This window comes from Meleagris gallopavo, chromosome 7 (genome assembly GCF_000146605.3).
Source record: "Meleagris gallopavo isolate NT-WF06-2002-E0010 breed Aviagen turkey brand Nicholas breeding stock chromosome 7, Turkey_5.1, whole genome shotgun sequence".
NCBI lineage: Eukaryota > Metazoa > Chordata > Aves > Galliformes > Phasianidae > Meleagris > Meleagris gallopavo.
The window spans coordinates 24,349,365-24,372,194 of NC_015017.2; the positions used below are offsets into that span (position 1 = coordinate 24,349,365).

General features: G+C 41.0%; 2 protein-coding genes across 3 annotated transcripts in view; one reads left to right on the top strand and one right to left on the bottom strand.

Annotated features, from left to right (window-relative positions):
- LOC100549829 (TGF-beta receptor type-2-like) overlaps window positions 1–3,927 on the top strand; it is a 26,968-nt gene extending 23,041 nt beyond the window's left edge. For both annotated transcript variants that reach the window (XM_031554226.1, XM_003207697.4), the window contains exon 7: window positions 575–3,927. In XM_031554226.1, the coding sequence (XP_031410086.1) occupies window positions 575–787 (213 nt within the window). In that variant the 3' untranslated portion in view covers window positions 788–3,927. The remainder of the gene's footprint in view (window positions 1–574) is intronic.
- OSBPL11 (oxysterol binding protein like 11) lies at window positions 3,566–22,830 on the bottom strand. The gene is made up of 12 exons (XM_031554225.1): window positions 22,727–22,830; window positions 21,703–21,878; window positions 21,309–21,388; window positions 20,189–20,371; window positions 17,345–17,546; window positions 14,612–14,757; window positions 13,037–13,177; window positions 11,804–12,302; window positions 10,077–10,263; window positions 6,887–7,069; window positions 6,330–6,483; window positions 3,566–5,509 (listed from the first exon to the last, which is right to left on the bottom strand). The coding sequence occupies exons 1-12, from the start codon at window positions 22,786–22,788 to the stop codon at window positions 5,432–5,434; spliced, it is 2,091 nt and encodes a 696-aa protein (XP_031410085.1). The 5' UTR covers window positions 22,789–22,830; the 3' UTR covers window positions 3,566–5,431.

The following is a 22,830-nucleotide window of genomic DNA, read 5'->3' on the forward strand; positions in this document are numbered from 1 at the left end:
AAAGGATGGTTCAACGTAGCTGCTGCTGCTACTGCTAGCTTCAAAGGGGGAAAACACCAGTGCAATACTTCTGCCCTGAGCCTAAAATATTGGGACTCTATTTGTGTGATTTTCTGAAGAGAGACATTACTGGGGGTTCTAACCATTGTAGTCTCGAGGAACGGAGTGTTTTGAAGCATGCTGAAGAGCACCCAATCCCACATAAGACATGATTTTATGGTGAGAAACTACTCAATGCAGTGCTGAACTACTTGGTGTGGTTTCCCCTTTAAAGCCATGTTAAGAAGTTTAATTCCAAACTTACCTTCAAGGTGCCCCTACCCAACCCTCTATGCGTGGGGGACACTCAGAGCCGGGCTCAGCTCCCAGTGCTGCATCTCAAAGGCCAAGGGTGAGGAGATGGGGACACGTTATGCCCTATCTCAACACACAAACATTGCCACGTACCATAACCTACCTTCTGCATTTCTGCAGGAAGCTGTCCAAAGCCCAGCAAAGCATAAAAGCTTTAGATCAGCTTCTCGCTCCTCTTCTCCCTGCCTTCAGCTCCTAACACCAACCCTTCTGACCGCAGGGGATGCGCTTCCTGTGTGACACCATCACGGAGTGCTGGGACCACGACCCCGAGGCCCGCCTCACCGCACACTGCGTGGCCGAGCGCTTCAACCTGATGGCGCAGATGGATTGCGACGACATCCTCAACAACAACACGGACAACGAGGTCGGCAAAACAGCCTCTGCGGGAGGGGAGCAGCAGGACAATGATGGGAGCAGGAGCATGCCGTGATGCAGCAGCAGGAAGCCTCAGCACGAGAGTCCCAGGAAAGGAACTACGATCTAGTGCATAACTTATTTATTACATCTGTTTCCTCCCAGCGATGAGCTGAACTGTGGAATCAATTTACTTTTTTTTTTTTTAGTTGCAACACTATATATGAACTGATTTTGTACTTACTTTAAGTGTATAATGGTGCAAAGCATTTCTTTTATTATTTTTTAAAACAATAACATTTAATCTTTCATTAGTAAGTACGTGAACTCAATGCCCATCTTTGGAAGTCCTTCCAGGCTGTCATCAGGAGCTTCTCTCCTAACTGCTCACTCTGCACAGCTCACACATTTTTTGAAAGGCCCTCACATATACGCAGCCCAAAAAGAAACCCCAAAAAAAGATGAGGTAGCAGCCTGAGATGTTACAGGTTGCAGTGGAACAAAGAGCATGGAAGTTACTCAGGTGAAATTTCTTCAACAGTTAAAAAAAAAAAAAAAAAAACCAAAACCAAGTGACCAATACAGGCACTGCTGCTCCAGAGATCTCCTGCTGCTCTAAGAGATCTCCACTCAGCGTTGGCAAACTCTACCTACCAGCACACCTCCCACACCCCTGCCACCAATCTAGTTCCCAGCCACCCCCAACCAGATCTTACCACACTAACAGTGCCAACACAAGCACGTTGGCCAATTCTTCCTGCGGTTACTTCCCCTCCTCCACAGCATTACTCAACTTGAAGAAACACAATCAGACAGAGTAAGGACCTTTACTCCCCATAACTCCCAGACCGAGCCAGGCAGCCTCTGCAGTAGAAAGGCAATTAACTGAATGAGAAAGGTAAGTCACACCACACCAAACCACAGCGTTGTGCAAATCTTAATCCTTCCACTCTTGTAAGCAAAGGTAATAAAACCTCTCGCTGTACCAAGTCGTCCTGCAAGCCCATACCTGATGTGCACCTACACAGAGGTTCTTTCAGGATAGCGTGAAAGAGGAATGCTTTGCTTGCCAGCACAGCACGCCTGGCTGCTCCTTTCTATCACCTTACAGTGCTCAAGTGAGCCCCTTCCCTCAAAGCACACCTCCAGTTTGTCATAACTATACTCTTTTCCACGTCAGTCTCATTTAACACATTAGTGACTGTCCTCTGTATGCCCAGAAGGAACAGGAGGCACTAGGCAGCTTTTCTCACACCAAACTCCCTCTAAGCTGTCAAACCCTTCTTTCCTGTACCATCCAGTGCAGTTTCCTCACTGTATTTGCATCAAGTTGTTTGGACATAGCAACAATGTATATATTTAATACCTCTTCCCAATTCAGTTTGAGAGGCTTCATAAGTCTCTGTCTGGCCTTCCAGAGGTGACCGGGACACAGAGAAGAATCAACCTGGATGCAAACTGGAAGTTGAAGGCTGCTCCTTCACTTCTGAAGGCTGAAATGGAAATCCTCCTTAGAAGCAAGCCTTCCTCTAGACTTGACAGTTTCCACTGCAGATATTCTTCTCAAAAGAATGCTTTCAGGCATAGAGAGGGGAACAGACTGAGAAGCTTCTCTAAAAATAAACTCTAGTCTCCAATTTATGTATTCATCTTTTCCCCATGCAAACCAAGTCAACAGTCACACATTTTGGATCATACAGTTGAACGCACACATTAAATAGAAGCGATGCATCATGCTACCCCCAAAGAGGGCTCTAAGATCTGCTCAGAGAGCCCTAAAATTACCAAGGAGGAGCAAGAACTTTGCTCAACTTCACTGGAGCTGAATCAAGCCATAAAGAAAGGAACACAAGGCTAAACCCTACGTTTTGCCATGCTCCTCATTTAACTCACTGTGGTTCTACAAAGTACCTACACAGGAAGCAGCATCTCTTTCCCCTCCACTCCAGAAGGTACAAGATGGAAACAACAGCAGTTACGCAAGAGAATCAAATCTGGTCAGTGTTAAAAATACACATTAGTCTGCTGAGTACTTGCAGCTCTTAGGAAAAAATAAAATAAAAAAAAAAAATACACAAATGTCAAAACTTGAGTTGGATATTCAGTAGCTAGAATTAAGCTATTTTTCAATTCCATCCTTTGTTTCCAGAATAAACTAGAAAATTGCATCATTATTAAATCCACATCACGAAGTCATTCCAGTTCTTGTGATCATCTGAGCAAAGGAAGACTTTATTTTCCTAGCAGCATCCCCACGTTAAAAGGAATCGTCTCATATTTTAAGACTACTTCAGGGTTGGTCTATTTTTACATGACAAAATTAGTAACAGCTTTCTCAGCATGAAACCGCAGGCACACCAGATGAGAGTGGAAGAGAAATAACTTGGCTGATATTATACAAAGAACACAAATTGGTTTAGGGTGAACATGGGAGCTTTTCAGCCATCACTTTGACAAACTCCCCAGTCAAAGTTTCAAGCAGAGCTCAGCAGCTGAGTCATAGGTCTGTATTCTAATACAGACAAGTTTATCAGCTGAGTGTAATCCAGGGAAGTAAGTCTAGTCAATGTAGCAGTGATCACAGCAGGAACCAGCTGGACCTGGCACCACCCTTGCTGTTTATTTAAGGGGTATCTGCTATACGACAGAGAGAAAACAACCAGGAAACACGGAGTGTTGTCAATTTATTTTTTTCCTCTACCACCCCCAGCTTGGTGCAGATACCAAAGAACTCCTGAGCTGAGGAAGCTAACACATTGCCACCGTGATTCCTGCCCCAAATACTCCAACTGCCCAAGGAGCACAGCCCAGATGGGCTGCAGACCCAGAGACAAGAAAAAGCTAGACCCACTGCTTTCATATATATTTTTATTCCTGGTTGAACATGAAAATGCCCAGTAGGTATCCAAAAATGAAGACAGGGTAATTGTATAGAATATCACAAACAAGACAGCAGGGTCCCAAACACATTCTTCTGCTGGAGAATACAGTTACTACTGAAGTGCACAGTGCCAAAATATCTTGTTATAACAGCCAGAGAAAGCCCAGACAGACAGATCTCCAGTATAAAAGACAACAATCTACTCTTCCTGGCCACCTGACTTCTAGGTAAAGCAAACAGAACAAACAAATCATTTTGTAGTTTTATTATCCCCACCCCCAATTCTCACAAAGGGACTATGACTCGCATTGAGATCTCAGTGCATTTCACAGCAACAAAAAAAAAAAAAAAAAAGAAAAAGAAAAAATCAAGACAGTTGTGCATAAATCCAACTTTTTTGCACAATTTACAGTTTGCGTTGAAAGTTAACATGATGATTTAAACCTTCTGATGCACTCTTACATTTGTATCTTCTCCACAGAAAATATCTTACCAGATCACAAAGCTGTGAGTTCTCATGAGGATGGATCAGGTGCAGCCATTGCCATGGCTGGGAGGTGGCAGATAATGTTATATACACTGACTGGAAGACTACATCAGAAGAAAAAACAGAGTAAGGCACCACTGTTGGAAAAAATTAAGGTAGCTTGTAGTTACAACAATAACGAAAGCCATAATAAGTACTAATCTTAATTGCCAGCAATTCTTTAACTTCAATAAAATAGGTATAAAAAACAAAGGATGTTTGTACCTGAATACAGTTTCCTGATACCAGATTGTGTTTCAAATCAATACCCAGTCTTCAGCATTATCAGCTTTTTTTTTTTTAAATAATATCTAAGATGAAAAACCAAAACCTACAGTCCATGTATTCACAGGTCACATTTCACTGCTTTGTTCTGAATAACACCACAGGAGAAAAACCAAAACAATCCAAAGGACAGTTTGTAACACTGATACTTCACCTCTGCGATGATCAGATGGGTAGAGAAGTTTAAATACAAAATTGTGTATTTTCTGTTCTGTTTGAAAGCCTCAGTCCTTGGAAGGGAAGGTGGAAGAGAAAAGGCCAAACCTCATTACATTACAACAGGAGGGAAAAAAAAAGGTTACTCAAAGATTTAATAAAATTAGGAGTTGAAAAGTGTTCAAATTACTTTTTCAATTCAAGTCAAATATTTCAAGTATATTAAAATGTTTCAGAGGAAAAATTTCTCCATGGTTACGATTCTAATTGCATTTATAAATCCATAAAAAAGAAAGGTAGTCTCTACATATATTCCATATTCCTCCGATGCATGCACATGTTCTCTCTGAAGAAAGAAGTTCCCACGATCCAGTTGGTTCTTAACACTGATTTCAGGCACATCTTCCAAGCACCAGTCCAGTTTGTTCTTGCCAACGAAGGTCTAATGTTGGGCATAAAAGCAGCAATTTTTGGTTGCTGTTGTCTACATGGGTACCGAGCATACTTCAGTCATTAAATAGAGCTTGATGTAGAAAGAAGTTCCCACGTCACTCTGAACACCAAACAGTTTCTCTTTCTCTTAGGCAGCTTTTGCAATCAGACAGACCTACTTAGAAGACTCTTACACAAGTCAGATAAAAATCTTCTGGATCATACAAAAAAAAAAAAAACAACAAGTTGGTTGAATGTGTACCTGGCAAGTTTGTCTCTACGATCTTGTTCTGAATAGCTTTAAAGTGCCCTAGTTTATTTCCTTACGCTCATTCAAGCTTTCGCTATTATATAAAAAGGGGACACTCAGTGTGATTACTGCATTTTGAGAGACAGAAAAAAAATTTCAGAAACGGGAAACTCATCTTTAAGCAGCTTTTCTAGTTAGCGTCCATTTGCTGAGTTTGCACGGCAGAGACTGCTCTCCAAAGGGGTTTATGATAAACCCAGCCATCTCCCTGCAATTTAAAGAGAAAATACAGTTATAACAGACACTGCCTCAGCTGAAGTCTCTTTGCACAACTACTACACCAATAGCTGTGAAAAACTGAAGGGACATCGCTTATACTTTTAAGCCACACAGATTAAGACAGAGATCAACACTGCAGGCTACTGAGCCTACCTCAGAGCATGCATGATTCCAGCTGAGCCACAGCTGAGCTCTGGGAACTGACTGTACTTGCAATTAACCCACACAGAAAGTCATCCTTCTCTACTCCATGGTCCAGATTTCATTAAATGGCCAAACCAAGACAACAGTAAAGGGACAACCAACCATTACCAGCTCTAACACAGCCCAACTGTGTTCCTGGAAATTATGTAGTTCTGGTTTACATTTAAAAATTTTATGGGTACAACACCACCTGGATCGTAAGGAACGTCTATTTCAGAGCTAGCATATCAGTAGCCACTTGTTTTTCCTGCACAGCCTGCACTTCAACTTACCATAATATTAATACCATTACTGCAATATTTGTTCAATAGCTCAACCAATAAGCTCCATCCAAAACTTAATATGCCAGAAAATAAGTTCTAAGTTGAAAGTGAATGCCTCTAAACATTTAATTATAGATTAATTGAAAAAAAAATAATCACAGTGTTTGGGAAACAAAGGGTAAATCACACTTGGGAGCTCACGTGTTACCTTAGCAGTATGCATCCCATGAAACTAAATGATAAAATGCAAGGCCAGATACTCTGTTCTGACAGAACACACCCACACATGCACCTGCTTCCACTGTAGCTCTGCCTTTGCCAGCTAACTACTTTGGGACTTACTTCCTTAATGAAGTATTTAGTACACCAAGGAGTTTCTGTTTCAGCACGAAGCCTTTCTTCATTCCTCTGTCGTTCCTCAAGGGCCCGCTTGTGCTCTGTAGCTTTATCGATGTCTCCATCCCGCAGAGACTCCGTTACATGTTGCCACAGCCTCCTACAAACCAAGTTGTTAACTTCAGTTTTCCAAAGTTTCCTTAGCTCACCACATTAAGCCACAAGGCAGGATCACTGCATGCAGTTCTTCCAAAATAATTGCTCTATGCAGAGCAAACCAACAAAAGACAAAGCATGACGGTGTGACACAGGTGGAGAGGCCTGTGGCTGAGCCTCACACCTACAGGAGCAGATAAGAAAAGGCTCTGAGGCTTCAATTGCACCCATCTAATGCCTGCCTGCACACCCTTTAGAAGTGGCTAAGGAAGCATTATTCAACAGGCAGCTACTCGTAAGGACCTTCCTCAGCAGGCACTACTCAGCTGTGTGGTTTTTCCAAGGCATTCTCACCAGACTACTCAGGACAAAAAAGGGTCAGACAAAAATAAATGTATGTATTTTACCTAGATTCAAATGGTCCTTGCTTCTCAATGGGCCGGACCCGTTTTCGTGTCACCGACAATTTTGTCAAGTCCACATATTTTGTTTCCCCGTTGCTGTAGGTGAATTCAAGCACGCTGTTCCACTCCCCTTGCACTCTGCACACCACTGTGTTGGTCGTGTTCTGCTTCACTTCACCTGTGACTCTAGGAAATTGTGTTTTTTTAAAACATCGTGGTCAGAGACACCTTAGGACGATTCACTGCATTGATCAACCTCATTCCAAAAGAGTTTGCATGCTTGTCACACTGTCCTGACAAATGTTAGTTACTTGAAGGCATGGAGAAGCTCAGAGCACTAAGTGACTTTCCTTTATTGCTCCAGTTCCCTTTATGTTACCCAGAAAAGCATTTTGGTTTTGGCTTCAGCACAGAATTGTTTCGAATCTTTTAACCAAAACAAACAAACAAGGCATGTCATAAGTAACAAGCAGGAGAAAAATATCCATCCCATCAGGTATGTAGTTCAGACTGAAAAACAGAAGTGAAGCTTTTTACCAGGAATGTATCTCACTAACTGCCCAGCTCAAGCAGATCTTGAAGAAAAGGAAACAAAAGAGCTTGCAAATTACACAGGTAATGTTCAAGACATGACCTCACTTGCCAGGTGCTGCAGGCTGCACAAAGGACGCCATCTCTACCTTCAATTAAGCTCTGATTACCTGCATATAGACAATACACAGCACACCATCCTCCAGCTTCCAGTCCCTTCAGCACAGGGATACTGGGTGCTGGATGTGATGGGAACTCATGGGGCATGCTGTGGGTATGGCAGGATAGAGTCAACTGGCTCATGGCAGGAGGCCATTTAGGATGAAACATCTGAATTTTGGCCATCTCTTTCCAGTAAGATTAAATTGGTTTGCAAGATGTTTGAGGGAAAAAACCTAAAATGACATGCTGAGCAAGCACACAGTTTCCTATTACCAAAATTTAAGATTTGCTTGGGAAAACAAGCTCGAATGGGAACAACAAGAGCAGTAAGAGCGTGTGTATGCCTCCTGAAGTTCACAAGTGGGTAGGAGTTTCTGAAAGTAACTAAAAGAGCAGGCCATGGACAAGCAGCCTTCCTCTCACGGTGCCTTCTCTCCCTGTGACTCCCACACCTCACTGAAGGTATTGCACGGGGCGAAGCCTCCATCCTCCCCCAGACTGAATCCGCAGAGTGCCAGAAAGCAGCCAGGTCGCACTGCAGTCACATCTCCAGAAGGCTGTGCTCTTAAATATTCTTAAGTGGTGACAGCAGAGCACCTGACAACCCAGTATTTTAATATCAATCATAAAATTACAGTCTCTACTTAGCACAAAATAAACAAGGTTTTATCACTCGTGCAGCATTACAAGGCACTGCATTGAGCTGCTAAATTAAACTCTTGTTGTGACCCATATTTCCTCCCACCGTATTACTCAATGACACCACCATTCCCACACTGCAGAACATGGTATCTGCCTGAACTAATACCTGGGACAAAGCCTGGGAGCATTTTGTCTGCAGGCTTGGCATGACTGATATATGCCTGGCTATCCATGATTACTCCCATCATCTGTTTGTGTAAAGCTAAAGGGGCACAGGGCCAAGCAGCCAATACCCAGCTGAGGGCTGGCAATGAGGGTCAACACAGAAATCTATAATGTTGTCATAGCAACTTACTTGCACTCTGTGTAACCATGACAACACTGCTGCTTCCCCATCAAGTGATTCTTTTGGCAACGGTCAATCATTACTGCATCAGATTTCCAATAGTTTCCAGTACCTTGCGTGAATCTGTCTAAAAAAAAGCCTCCATATCCACTAATTTCATGGAGACAAGCGGAACATTTTCCGAAATTTAATCATTAACTTAAAAATGCATCCTACGGCTAAATTTTTACTGGAGTGACTGGAAGGTGGAAGCTGTATTGTAAGCAATGGAAATAAAGATCCCAAATGACATAGCTTTTGCTCTGTTTCACTTCTAGTTTTTTTTTTTTTTTTTTTTTTTTTAAATTTAAATACACGTGAGCTTCAGTTCTCCAGATGTCACTGAGATGGTTAGCTTTGGCTGCAGGGTAAATTCAAAGCATGTCTGGGAATGTAAGGGACAAGGCACTTCAATATGAAGGTCTGGGTACTTTTTGTTTCCTTTCTATCTTTAAGTAGATCCTTGCTCTAATGTTCCAGAAAAAGTATTTTTCTCCCCAGTTATTTCTTTTTTGCAATCTGAGAGTACAAATCACATTTCAGAAGTCCTGATGTGCCAGGCAGTTACATACTTCATTACTGTCTCTTGGGCATTAAAGTTAAGGAAAGATTTAAACACTTGCTGTCCAGTACACAGCTGAGAGCAAATGCTCTGCAATCACATATTCTGTGTGAGACTAGTGCTCCACTTTCCTTTTCCTTAACTCACTGTCACCATAATAGCACAAGGCTAATCTTGCAGCATGCAGTCTTACTACAGGAATCTCTAAAAACACCACTGTTAATCAGTTTTAAAAGGCTTTGCACCAAGTGCACAGATGTTTACAGGGATTTCCTGGAAAAAACCCCAAGCAAACTTCCCCTTAGTATTCTTTTATCCGCTAGCCTCTAAATAAGGGCATACATGAGGAATCACCATTACAAGATCAAATATTCTGATCTTTAAGAAATGAAACAGAAGTTGACAGGTATTTCTACCCAGAGATTTTCTTCAGGTTTCTTAAGTTTGATAGGATTTGTTTCTCCACACTGTTTTACCTTTTGATTAAATGTAAGCTGGAGACTCCTTCCATATAATACTGCTGAGGTACTCAAAGTGAAAAAATTCAAGGCGACACAACTAACTACAAAGCATGCTGTAAAAGATGCTAACCAACTCATTTCAGTAGGAAGAAATCTGCAGTAGTCAGGAAAAGGAGCCGGGAGCTCTGCTTTCCCAATGGTTTGAACTGAGAGTCAGAGAAACCAGGGATTTCTTTACTGCCTTTAAATATAACCTCGCTGTTCCTTGAGGATCACAAGATGTTGTTTCAGAGCAAAGTAACATCTCAAGTATTCACCAATAGCGAGAACAGACTCATGCTCAGACTACTGGAACACTTATTCAGCACACAGAAAAAAAGCAGTTACACAGCTGCTGGAGCTCCAGAGCACAGACTAATGTGGAAAAATAGAAAAAAAGAGTGTCCTCACCGATGCAGTTTCCCACCGTAGAAGGGTTTGGTGTGGAAGTTAATACTTGCAGAATATCCTGTCTTTGCACAGTTTATGTTGACTTTTCCTCCCAGTTCTACCCAGGGAACAGTCAAAATTGATCGAGCATACGCACAGGGCAAAGAGAACGTGTATTCTTCCTCATGTTCCAAGAGGCTTAGGAGACCTGTGCAAAGAAACATCCTTAAGTGAGCACTGTTTTAGAAATGACCAAACAAGTTACTGAAACACAGGCAGTACTATATCTGACTACTTTTCCTCATCAATCCTTCACATGAAAGAAAAACAAAAGTGACATTTATTACAGATTCCAGACACTCAGGTTAGTGCTTTCAGTATAACACACACTTATGTTTCTTTCTTGAAATGAGATTACCCTGAGGATATCTATCCACAAAATACAATACTGTGCAGTGCAACATACTTCTCAGCCAAATGTTAAAGGGCTGTCACTGTCTTATGGAGAGCTCTGGAGCATGACATTTATGCAGCCAAATGGAAAAAATGAATGAATACCCTGAACTGCAGTTCTTGAGGAATGATAATATTCCTGTTCATTTTCTCTATTTACTACACCCTATTCTACCTGAATGCAGGTAGCAGAGACTCATTGCTACTACACTTCTTTGCCAAGATAGACTTGACTCTTTCCTGACAAGAGTTTTTGTTAAGAAACTCATGAAAACCAGATATTTTCTCTGAGTTTTAAGATGTGGTTGTTTTTTTTTGTTGTTTTTTTTAAATAGGAATTAAAGACCCACATCATAGAAAGTCTACCTGTCAGCATTACAAGAGCATAGTATGGCAGCTGACTGCTGTCTGCATCAAGCCATGCCTCTGCAGCATGCCAACGCTGTGCTTCTGACATTCATTTTCAGAGTTCCTCCTGGTTTTCAGATTCATGATATGAGGAAAGCCCAAGAGGAGACATTCACTTCTGAAATTACCTGGTACAGACAAAGCATGGAGATATGCATTCCATCCCCCTGCCATGCTCACTACTTGTCAGGTATCCAGCTGACACTAAAATGTCTGAACCCACATGCCATCAGTTGCTGAGCAATATGCACAAGAAACATAACGGGCAATGCTGTCTCAACTCTCACAGTAAAATTACTGCTAAAGAGGAATTACCCACTTTGACCCTAAAGGATCAAATTTCCATAGCTGAAGAGAATTAAAACTTCAACAGGAAGACAAGTGCAATATATGCAAATAGTGTTTATTTTTTACAAATATCTGGTACAACTTATTTTGTGCAATGCTTTGGAAACACTCACAAAGACCAGTTTGCACTTACTGCTCTTTGGTTCAGAAGTCAAAAATTGAATTCCAATATATTCCTCATCTTTGGCGAAGTGTAAACTTATCTATTTTTCCCCCTAAGCCTGCTGTTTATAATGAGGACTTAGTTATCACCTGTGCTTTGTAAAGCATTAAAAAAAAAAAAAATCACCAGATGACAGTACATAAAGGTTTCTCCAGATTTGAGATTAAAGGAAAATCAGAAGGAAAAAAAAAAGCCTGAAAACCCACGGTAGCAAGTGTAGTATTGGCAAAAAGCTTTTTCTGAAACACCTTTGAAACAAAACTACCAAGCGTTGTTCACCTGTATTTCTGACAGAGACACACAGCATTGAATTCTCTCTCAAATTATTGTGTTCAGCAACTTCGTAAGACAAATAAAGGAAAAATGTTACACTTACCTTCACCAGCCATTGTCACCCCTATTGACATTCCCAAGAATTTACTCTTTGTCCAGACATGAGCATTGACACACATTTTTCTCTCCACACATTCAGCATAAAATCCTGACACAGGAGGGTGGTGGGACACTTGCTCAGCTACAAACTTTACTGTGTAGTAGTCCGATTCTGCTTGGCCTTCCAGATCTTTAGACAAAGTTATTTGCTCAGAGGTGGAGTGACCAGAGATGTTACTGCCACCGTCAGTGGCTACTTCGCTCTTTGGCATCCTCCAGGAGCAGTGAAATGTTTCCCCAATGATGGGATTGTATGGTTTCTTAGCAATAGCTCCTTTGCGACCTTCATGAAAGGAAGTGAGATAATACTCCACAAAGCGGATCATCCTCTCCTCAGGGCTGCTGCCATTCGTGATCGCAATGAAGAGATCAGGATGGGACATGAAGTCCGCATACATCTCCAACAACGATCGCTTCTCTAAAATAAAAGTGGGAAGAACCACCTGAAATAAAGCAAAAGGTTGTAGTAAGTAGGTAAGAAGAGGCAGGCAATTTCATAAGGGAAGTTCTCAGGTGGAGATTCTGTCTTGCTTCGGACACCGTGCTTTCAGATTGAACCTTACTGCCCCTCTTTGAAGATATGAGCAAAGTAGAGTGATCATGGATCCTAGAAAAGTATCTCAAAAGAGAAAAGAATCCAATAGGTAAGGGACTGAGTACCCCCCAGTAACAAATAAACAAACCAGCTCTGAAGAAAGGGATGTGTTCCACATACCTGTAGAGTAGAAAACGGGCAGGACGGAGCTCAAACTATAGCAAGGAAGGTTCAGAGCAGAGGTTAGAAAAGGTTTTGTCTAATAGAGTGAAAAAGCACACAAGCTGTGCCAACATGCTTGAAAGCCAGCTGTCTCTCACATCATAGAAACAGGACAAGCATTTATCAGAAATAATAAATTAAGCTAACCCTCTACCTTTGAGCAAAAGATTTTACACTTCCCCATCTATATCCACTACTGTAATAAAAAAGTGGAAGGGATATCTTTTGCTGGGCCAAGAAAAAAATATTTTAGTATAAGAAGGATGTATTATCAGTCTTTTCCTTCCCTGCAGTGACAATTAACCTCACAGAACTAGCTTTACTGTAATAAGCAAGACAAGAGTGTCTCAAGCAGGAGATCAAACAGTTCATTTAAGTCTGTTGCATTCAAAGAGATGTCTTCACACTTCAGTTACTTACTCTCGTTAAGTCCATGCCAAGTTTCAGCTGAGACAAGAGATGCAAGATAACACTGCGCTGTTCCTCCACTCCTCCTAGATCATCTTCTTTATCATCACAGAGGTCCTCCAGCTCTTCATCTGGATTTACTTCTTCAGGTTCCTGGAATAAGAGCCATAAACATTAGGTCAAAGATGTATCTTATCCATACAGTATCCAAAAAGGACTTCCTCTTGTACTGTAACTCTCCACGTATGATACAAGAGATTATACAAATCCAGATATCTGTGGAACATCCTGGGACAAACAGCTGGGCAGAGGGGTGATGCCCTGAGTACCACGAGATGGCAGTAATATGTAACTGCCCTAAGGCCTTCCCCCTAGATCAGCAGCCATCAGCTCAAGGCAAATTCCTCATCACCCAACCACCACAGAAAGCACAAGGGTCCATGTCCTCATGCAGAGCCCATAGTCTGACAAACAGTGCAGTATCACACAGAACCATAGAATCATACAATGACTTGGGTTGGAAGGAACCTCAAGGATCATCAAGCTCCAACCCCCCTGCTACATGAACGAGTCCATTCCAAGGGCGCTATGTTGTTCTACTACCAAATAATAAGCCAGCTGAAAACATCCATGGAAAGTGGTAATACTGGTCATACCACAACTACAGACAGTGGCATACATTAAAAATTAATGGAGTTGGAGCTTAAGTGCTTAGTAGGAGGAAGGAACCAAAAGGGATACATTTGAAAACTCCTGTTTATTTGCTGCTCAGTTTTGCTTGTCGTTTTTTTCCCCGTTTTAACTTAATGACAATTAGACCTATTTAAAAACTAACGAATATAAAAACCTAAAGACGTTTCAGTTGCCATTTTGCTGTAAGATAGCAAAGTGAAACAGATGCTGCTGTAGAGACATACATGACCTTTTCACAATAGCAGCCTCACATAAAGAACTGTGTGAAATCAAGTGGTATAGAAAGAATGTAATTACAGTTTTCTACCTCAGCTAGAAAAACATCTTTTTAAATAATCCTGTTCTTTTACTTGAATATTTTGCACTTCATATTCTTTTTGACAGTTATAATGACACAGACTGTAGTTGTATTTCAGAAACATTAAGCCGTCCTGAAGCCAAGTGACGAGAGTCGCTCACATTAAGAAAAACACATGCAGCAAAAGCTGGAAAAGAAAGATGGGAAGATTTAATAGCTGGAGACGGGCAATTTTTTTCCTCTCATCTACATAAGCATCTCTTCTTGGGCCTATTTTGTGAGTGTCATGAATTCCAATTAGGTCTTCTACACTTCAGCCTCCAGTTGTTTTAGATCAACATGCAAAGGAACAGCGCCTCTCATCACCTGGCATTACTGTCCCAATTGGCTCCCTGTGACAGCTATTTAGAGAAAGCTGCAAAATTCATTGAAAAAGCATGCCATGAAACTTTAATTTTCTGCAATTGCGCTTGCTCCTCCTCCAACGCAGCCAATTGAAAAGTATGAGAAGAACTGTATTTAAACCACTTTCACATAACACGATCAGGTATTCCTCAAAAACTCCCCACAGAAAGAGGATTTTCACATTACCTTACCCTTGTTAGCTGGCAGGGCTCCGCAATGGACTGCTCCTCTCTGACAGATGCTGGCTTGTTTATCTCTGCTGGGAAATTCTGAGCTGCCCCATTTTTGAAGTGGTTTGACAGAGATATCTTTGGTTCCAACCAACTGATCGTCGTTCCTGAAGCAAAAGAGAGTTTGCGCTGAAACTTGCTCATCCTCCACGAGGGCAGCAGATAGCAGTTGTCCCCAGAACAGCTTTCTGAAGGAGAAGCTGAAAGCACCAAGATCCTCCTGCAGCCAATCCCTTCAGCAGCCACCGAACAAAGGTGGTGCAATGAGACACCACCTTCGGTGATCATTAGCACAAACCCTGCGATTGGCGAGCTGTAATGCGTGCAACTTGGACTGGAGCAACCCGCTGGTGTCAGGCAAGGCGTAATCAGACACTTCAGGAAGAACCCAATCGACAGGAACGTAACCCCTGCAGGTTTCTTTAACTCATACAAAAAAAGCACACCAGTTACCACCTTCTCAAGCCCAGCTCAGTTCCAGACTAAAAAAAAGCTAAAGAAGAAAAAGTTTTGCTGCCAATGATTTCTCTGGAGAGGATACTCATCTTTTCTTGGCTGCAAAGAAAGCAGGAGCATGCTGCTGAATAAATAATAGTTGCTCAAAAAAGCTGCAGGGCTTGGAAAGCTGTTTACCCACTCAATGACTTCGATATCTCCAGTTACTCACAGCTAATTTATCAGGATAGATCAAGTTCCTCATTAATAATGCAAATGTTCCATTCTTTTTCAAAGGCTAATAAATGAACGGGTGACTCCTGAAGTTTTTTACTGAATCAAAACACAAATTGTGACAAGGTGCTAGCGCAGAAATGATGTGCAAGTCCCAATTTGTAGAACTGATAAGGCATCCTACTGCACTTCAGAACCCACATCAGAAAGGATGTGATCTTTCTATGCCATCCAAAATCCTTTCCTTGCAGAGCTCTGTTACCTGCAACTAGGTCACAGCCTCAGTCTCAACGGAGGAAATTTAAATAAGAACATTTCCACCAGGAAAAGTACTGGGGCAGGAAAAAAAATGTACAGCTTTTAAGAACACAAGAATCTCTAAGCGTGCATTGTAGACTGCACGTAATGCACACACACTGCCTATGCACTGGCTTGGATTTAACAGCTATCCCCCATTTTATGCTATCAGTTACTAAAAGAATCTCAGAAGTTCAATTTCATTTCACTGGTAAATTCTAGGAGTTTTTAAAAAGTGATTTGAGATAGCAGGTATGCTATAACAATAGAGGGGACAGGATATCACACCAACACTTCTCTTCCATTGGAATATCACATTCAAATATGTTCTCAGCTACTTGAGGTAACACAACCTATTCTCCTTACCTGTGATCTTCTCATCCCCTAAGAGAGCCGTTATTTTTCATTTTTTTTAAATCCAGTACATGATTTTATCACTTAACATTTCTGAAACTCAAGCCAATAGTTGAAGTTTCCCTATTCATCTCCAAGTCTGATTTTTGGGACACCTTAATACAGCTGGGGCACTATTTTCACTCCTCTTGGGTTTCTTGCTTGTATTTTAGTTTGTTCCTCCCTCCCTGACCCCCTTCTACAATTATAGCAAACTGGCATTCTTCCTCACAAAGCTGAACTTGTAAAGTCAGAATGGGGCTCAACAAGCACTGCTGATTTCCCCCTCACCCCCACAAATCATAGTGATTCAAAGGCAAAACAAACACAAAGCCACCTTTGTAGCACACACCAAAAAACAAAAACAAAACAAAAAAAACCCACAACATCAAAAAGAGAGCGATCTCCCATCTTTACACACTGATTATTACAAATTAGCTGGGAGCAGGAGAAGTTCTTTCAGTGTGAATAACTTTGCAGTCAGACTAAGATTTGGAGAGATGGCATCCAGTTCGTTGTTTCTATAAAGTCCTTTTTGAACTGAAATATAGCAAGAGTTAACCTGTCCTATTCACGCTTTCCCTTCTAAAATCTGTCATCATTTAAAATAAACGACATCAATACAACAAACTTTCTTCATGTGGAAAGCTAAACTAATTATAGCTTTGGAATAATATGCATTGCCAAAGCAAATACCACAAAAATGATAGGAATATGAGAAAGATAAAGTAAGTGACAACTTTCGAGCGTAGTTTATTGCATACTTAGTATAACACACCTGTCGCATAATAGAAGCATTTGAGTAAAGTTTGTTGCTTACAAAGTCACTAAGCAAATTCAGAGCTTTGTTATTTTAATGCTTTGCTAGAAATTAAAGCTTTGCATATGTAAATGCTTACAGTAGGCATTAAGTGTGTAAATAAGTCAGAGAAACGTGACATTTGGCAGAGCTCCTGCAGACAGCACATATCCTTTGTACCTGTGACCCCACAGAAATCCCCCACCACCATTACTGTTCCTGCATCCCAAAGGAATCTCTTGCAGAGCCTTACGGACTTTTTTCTGTCATGAGATCATCTGCATCAATCAGTTGTTTCATTCATGCAGCTATCACAGATTTCCTTAATAGAGAAATCAATAGACAATAGGGAAAATATGCACAGGAGTTCTACTCAACATCAACAAATCTAGACAAGCCCACCAGTAACAAGGCAGACAGCAGATGTCTCTGCCCACAGGCAACTAGATTTAGTGGCACAAGCATTTTCAGAAGTGAAGAGAGAAAGGCTTCATACTTGTTACAGGATTCAGCTCTTTGTGAACATCTACACTCACCTGCTGGTAAGGATCCCTTTTGTTGTGAAGCGTGTTGTAACTGGAGAATATGGAAACAGTCATTTAAGCAGTTCATGGTTGCCATGGAAGTTGCTTTGAGCATTAATAGGTCTTGATCCAAGGACGTAAGGTGACCGGACACAGGAAGGCATTCTATGCTCCTGATCAAGTCTCTCTGCTGGCCCTCAGCCTGAGACATCATCTACCAAACAAAGCAGGTGTGCATCAGAAGGTGATGGAAGCGTGTTGCGTGATGTGCCAGACATGCATACACAGAGTCCCACATGACTTAATGATAATAAAACTAAAATGTCAGAGGTATGTGTAGATTTAACCATACTTCTTTCCTTCATGCAGCCACTAAACATCATTAAATTCTCACTGAAATACATAGCAACTTATTAACATCCCTACCGCTGCTATGCATAGGTTTGCTATCGCACTGTTTACTTAGCAGAGGGAATAGAAAGAGCAGCAGGATTTTCACCTTCACTGTGTGTTCAAATTACAGCTTTCCTTGTTTTTTTTTTTTCCCTTGTTCTCCCCTGGTCTCCTTTCCTGCTTCCTCTGGAAGCTGTACACCCCTACATTACGGGGTCTGCAACAGCACATCTCATTTGCCTGCCAGAGGTAGAGCATGAACACACACCAGCACACTGTGGTCTTCAACAAAATAATACAAATTCCTCCTTGAGCTCACAGAAGTGTAACTTCAAATCATGGGGATGAAAGGAGACTCTTATACACATTAGTCACTTTTCTGGGAAGGCACAACAAACAGCATTAATGCAATCGGGTGCTGCTACTCTGCCATCATTATGCATTCAGACAGTAAATTAAATATAAAAATAGACTGATTAAGCAGAGTAGAAGCTTTACTGCTGCGGTACTATTGAGGCTTTTAATTTAGCAATTCTGGCAGTTATCCTAATATTTTTTTTCCATGTTCTTGCCTCAAGTTTCTTCCAGGAACTGCTGTTAAGGTTTTACACAGTACTCGAGCAATGGGTATTCATCTGACTTCACAGTATGTGGTATTTGGAACATTTTAGGGCTTGGCCACAATGTACATTGTGGTGTGAACATACAGATGCCTTGGCTCTTCAGAGGTGCAGTTATCCACATACAGGCACCTGTCCCAGGCGTGGCAGTGCAGGAAGCCAGCAAACACTCAGTGAATGGGGTGTCTGCACTGGCAGGGCTATGTAACCAGTAGAACAGTGTCAAGAATATGATTTAAGTCTTCTTTACCACCACTCCCTCAATACTTCATAAGCTTCTGCTGAGTTAAGAAAAGGATGGGAATTGGCTGGCAAACCACTGCAGCCCTTCTGGTGACCTTTGCTCAGCACTCCATTCCAGGGTCAGGTCAGACAACAAGACAAGTCACACCATACTCAGCGCTGGCATTTAAACAGCCACATCTGCCCTTTCTACAAGTGTACTTTGAACAGGCTTAAGTTCTTCTTGTTTGGATATTCAGATTTGTAAAACAAAGAAACAGTGCTGGTGGTAGGGGAAACAAGCACTATTACAGAAAACAAGAGGTCAGAAGTATGTAAGCTATAGCTCTCATTTTGCAAATGCGTGCACCTATATTTACAGTAAGTCAGCACAACAATCCCCTCAGATCTCCTGTTTTGCAAGTCAACCTAGTAAGCAGCATTTGGGAAAGGCTATTTGGTGAAGAGCAAGGAGAAGGGAAAGGGAGCAACAGAATAGCTGCACTGCAAGCCATTGAGAAGTTCACAGAAAGAATCACCACACAGCAGATAACCTGAAAGAAAAGGGCTCTTCCCATAGCTTCTCAAATGGATTGGTAGCACTGGAAGTATATTCACCTCAAATGTAGCAAGAATGCTCAAATGTAACTTGCCTTTTGTTATTTCAAGCATTTTAACTGTATCTAAAAAATCCCAGGCTTGTATCCAACAAGCATTTTGACTTCAAGAAGATAAGCAAACTGACATCCAGGGCATTCTTCATTTACACAGATCAAAAAACTTAAGCTGATACAAACAAATTGTCGTCCAACTACGTAATAACCAAAAGGAAACAACAAATCATTTCCTGCTCTTTTGGCAATGCTAAGAGAAGTCATTTAACTTGTAGAAAACACTCTGATATGAACAGAAGTTCACATATGCTGAGGTTTGAACACAGACCCTCCGTGCAGCCTGGTGAACAATTATGCCACAGGACTTGATCTAAATCAAGAACACTGATGATGGAAGCATACCTACCAGGGCAAAGCATTCTGTACCCCAAATTACAAACTCCCACTGATGAATTTACCACAGTGTCCAGACAGACATTTTGGGGTTAACGACACAATGCTCTCTTGTCCCAGTTTCTCTAAGTGCAATTTTTAACAATTTCTGCTTGCTAGACCCTTGTTCATTAAATTAAAAAGCCCTCCATTAGAAACCTTTTCCCAATAAGTGCTATCCCAGTTAGTGCTAATTACACTGCTAATGCTAAAATACTCACTAATACCAGAAGTGCTATGAAATAACAAAGGTCAAACAAGGTAAAAGAACAACTCAGTGGATTGGTCTACAACTTGACACTGGAAAAAAGCATGATGTTTAACATGTCAGTAACATACCACATGATGGCAAACCTATAGCACCCGATTTGCAAAGATCACAGCCACAGAATACGTGTCATATGATTCTACAACAAGTCAGGATAAATCACTTAATCTCACATAGCTAAGCAGTAATAGTTTAGGAGATGTGACTGACAATATATGCATCTAATTAAAAACAGATTTCTCCACAATGCTAAACATAAGACAATGGTTCTTTCAAGAGATTGTTAGGTAATTCAAGGTATACAGACCTCTCGGACATCTACAAGGTGATCTGGCTGCAGAATAGGACCTCTTTTTCCAGTGGGTAATCTGTGATGCCCAACGTTGAAAAAGGAAACTGTGTTTTGGCTAGGTCTTCTTTGCAGCCCTGGAGAGTTGATGCTTCCTTGGGATGCGAGAGAGAAGCTACGAGATTTCAGAGGAGGGTTGTTCTGGTGAATAAATAAATAAGATTGAGAAATATTTACAATTAATTACAATAATTAACCAGCAAGTGTTCTAATTTAAACCACATAGAAGAACATTTAATCCCGGATTCTTAGTGAAACACTAACAGATGACAAAGCCATAAACATATCAGCAGCAACTGCTAAAAGGAATATTTTGTACTGCTGACAACTGCCCTGTTTTACAGTCTAATTATAAGGAATCAGTGCAATGAGAAGGATCAATACCTATCACTTCTGACTTGAAAATTAGTCCTTGATCTGCACCAGTTCTAGAAACTGACTGCCTGTGTGTCCTGTGTGGGTAGAATTCACATTTGAGAGAAAGGAATTTCAGTCTGATCTATTAATTGAAGTAAACATTAATTCAGGATAAATCCCTTGTAGATCATTCAATCTTAAAAGCAAGGTTTCATTCAGATAGCATATAGCTTTTATACTAATCAGGAGTTTCTACAGAAAGTATTACATTCACAACCACCCCACAAAGAACAAAGGTAAGCAACACTTGAAGAATTAATGGCTTATTTCTCAAACATGGAAAAAAAGGAAAATAAAAAGTAAAACTTCCCAATGAAAGACCTTCCATAAAAATTAAATAAAGTTCAAGAACCACTGGAAAAGCCAAGCTTTTGCCCTCATCATTAAGTTCTGCTTCCCGATCAAATACCAGCTCACCAGCACCTGGTCAGGGAGGACCACTCAAATCTTCCAAGGCAAAGCCACTTCATTTCATTCCTAAAGCATACTTCCATTACAAGTTAGCTATTGCTCAGAGGAATGTTCCTTGTCAAGAGTCCCAAGCCCAACCACACGCTCTTTTGCTAGTATTTGTTTTAGATAACAGGATAGTTGCATTTCCACCTACTTCTTCCACCACCCTAAATTATTTTTGCCCAGGAAAATATGAATCATACAATACCTTCCCAATAGCTTCTGTGTGATGCTGTGTGCATATCTGCAGCCTGCTAACCCAGTGCTGTCGTTCTTTAGCATCAGTAGCTAACAAAAGCAAAGAAAAAGGATCATATACATGAAGATATTTAAGTACAGGCAAAAAAATAAAAATAAAAACAAAAAAACACGCAATTCTTTGAAACAGGCAGAGGACTTTCCAGGTCAGCTAAGCAAGTTTTAGATCCAAAAAAATGTTGATTAGCCATAACATTGTGCGTTTCACACAAAACACTCATTGCAACAGCCTGCTGCACAAGTTCTTTTGCTTTTAGACACACAGCCAAGCCCAGAACAGCAGCCACAGGTAGAAGATAGGAGTGCCTCTAGTGGAAAAGTGCCCCCAAGAACAGTAGTCCTACCTCTTAGTTTATACTGCTCCCCGCTGGCAGCATTGACTGTAAAGGTGTGCGAGTCTTCATCACTGGGTGAAATTACAGCTCCTGCTAGCTGCAACGTGCCCCTGGGCTTCAGGTATCTAGACTGCTCATTCACAAAGTACTCCAGCAGGCCAGCATCATTGTTTAGAACAAAAAACCTGCAACGGTGACGAAGTAAACACAGAAAATAAGCCTGGGCTGTTATTTTTAAGAAGGATGGGCAAAGGGGAAAGAAGCTAAGAAGTCAAAAGTTCATTACAAGTCAGTAGAGATGGGATTGGGATTTAAAGATTTGTGTCAATTCAGCCCCAGTCACGTGAAATACATTCCCAACAAGGCTGGCCACAAATTCTCAGCAATTTTTTTCCTCAAAGATCAGGAATGTTATAGAGTGAGAGAATAAGAATGCTATTACAAGATTTTGAAAGTTTTGGGAACTCTGAGGCCTAACTCACCCTTAAAGTATGTAAACTAAGGATAGAACAGTTACAGAACAGTGAAGTAACAATAAGCATATTGACACAAATTACTGCATGGCAGAGGGAACAAGAATCTGGCCAAGGAGATACACAAAGGACTTATTTCTGATATCTATTTGGTTGAGCTGTGCTGCTCTAGGAAGCAGTGTGTTTGACCAGAAGGGTTCACCTATTACAAAAGAGCAAGTTAATCCATGGGAAACAAACAGCTGAGGGAACTAAAGGGAAAAGTTTGCTTGAGTTTGGATTTTCAGCCTTCTTATTTATCTAATGTGGTATTATCTGGCAGCAGGGCTGAATCCTCAAAAGAAAAAAACAAAGGGAATAGTACGAGTTTTCAGAAATGGGCAGGGAGAACAGTACCAATGCTGTGCATCTTTTTTAATGCTGCGCATAAGACACTTCTGTCACGTTTGCCAAATAGAAAATGGGAAATTCCAGTGTTATTTAAGAAGATTGGAACATGCTCATTTGGATGTTGCCAAAAATGACCACTACTGAAAAACATCAGAAAAAACAAAGCTTACCGATATTGCCAACCAGTGACGAGATTGGTGTACTTCATTAAGTAGCCACAAATATTTTCCATGTGATCACTACCACAGAAAGAAAATAAAAGCAATCAAATAAC

What these genes read in the sequence shown, in the direction of transcription:
- OSBPL11 (XM_031554225.1), bottom strand. Translation starts at nt 22,788, where the DNA reads ATGGAAAATATTTGTGGCTACTTAATGAAGTACACCAATCTCGTCACT. An exon ending in TACGGTGGGAAACTGCATCG is followed by an intron (nt 7,070 to 10,076) that starts GTGAGGACACTC and finishes ACAATTTCCTAG; the next exon opens with AGTCACAGGTGAAGTGAAGC. An exon ending in CTAAATACTTCATTAAGGAA is followed by an intron (nt 5,510 to 6,329) that starts GTAAGTCCCAAA and finishes TTTAAATTGCAG; the next exon opens with GGAGATGGCTGGGTTTATCA.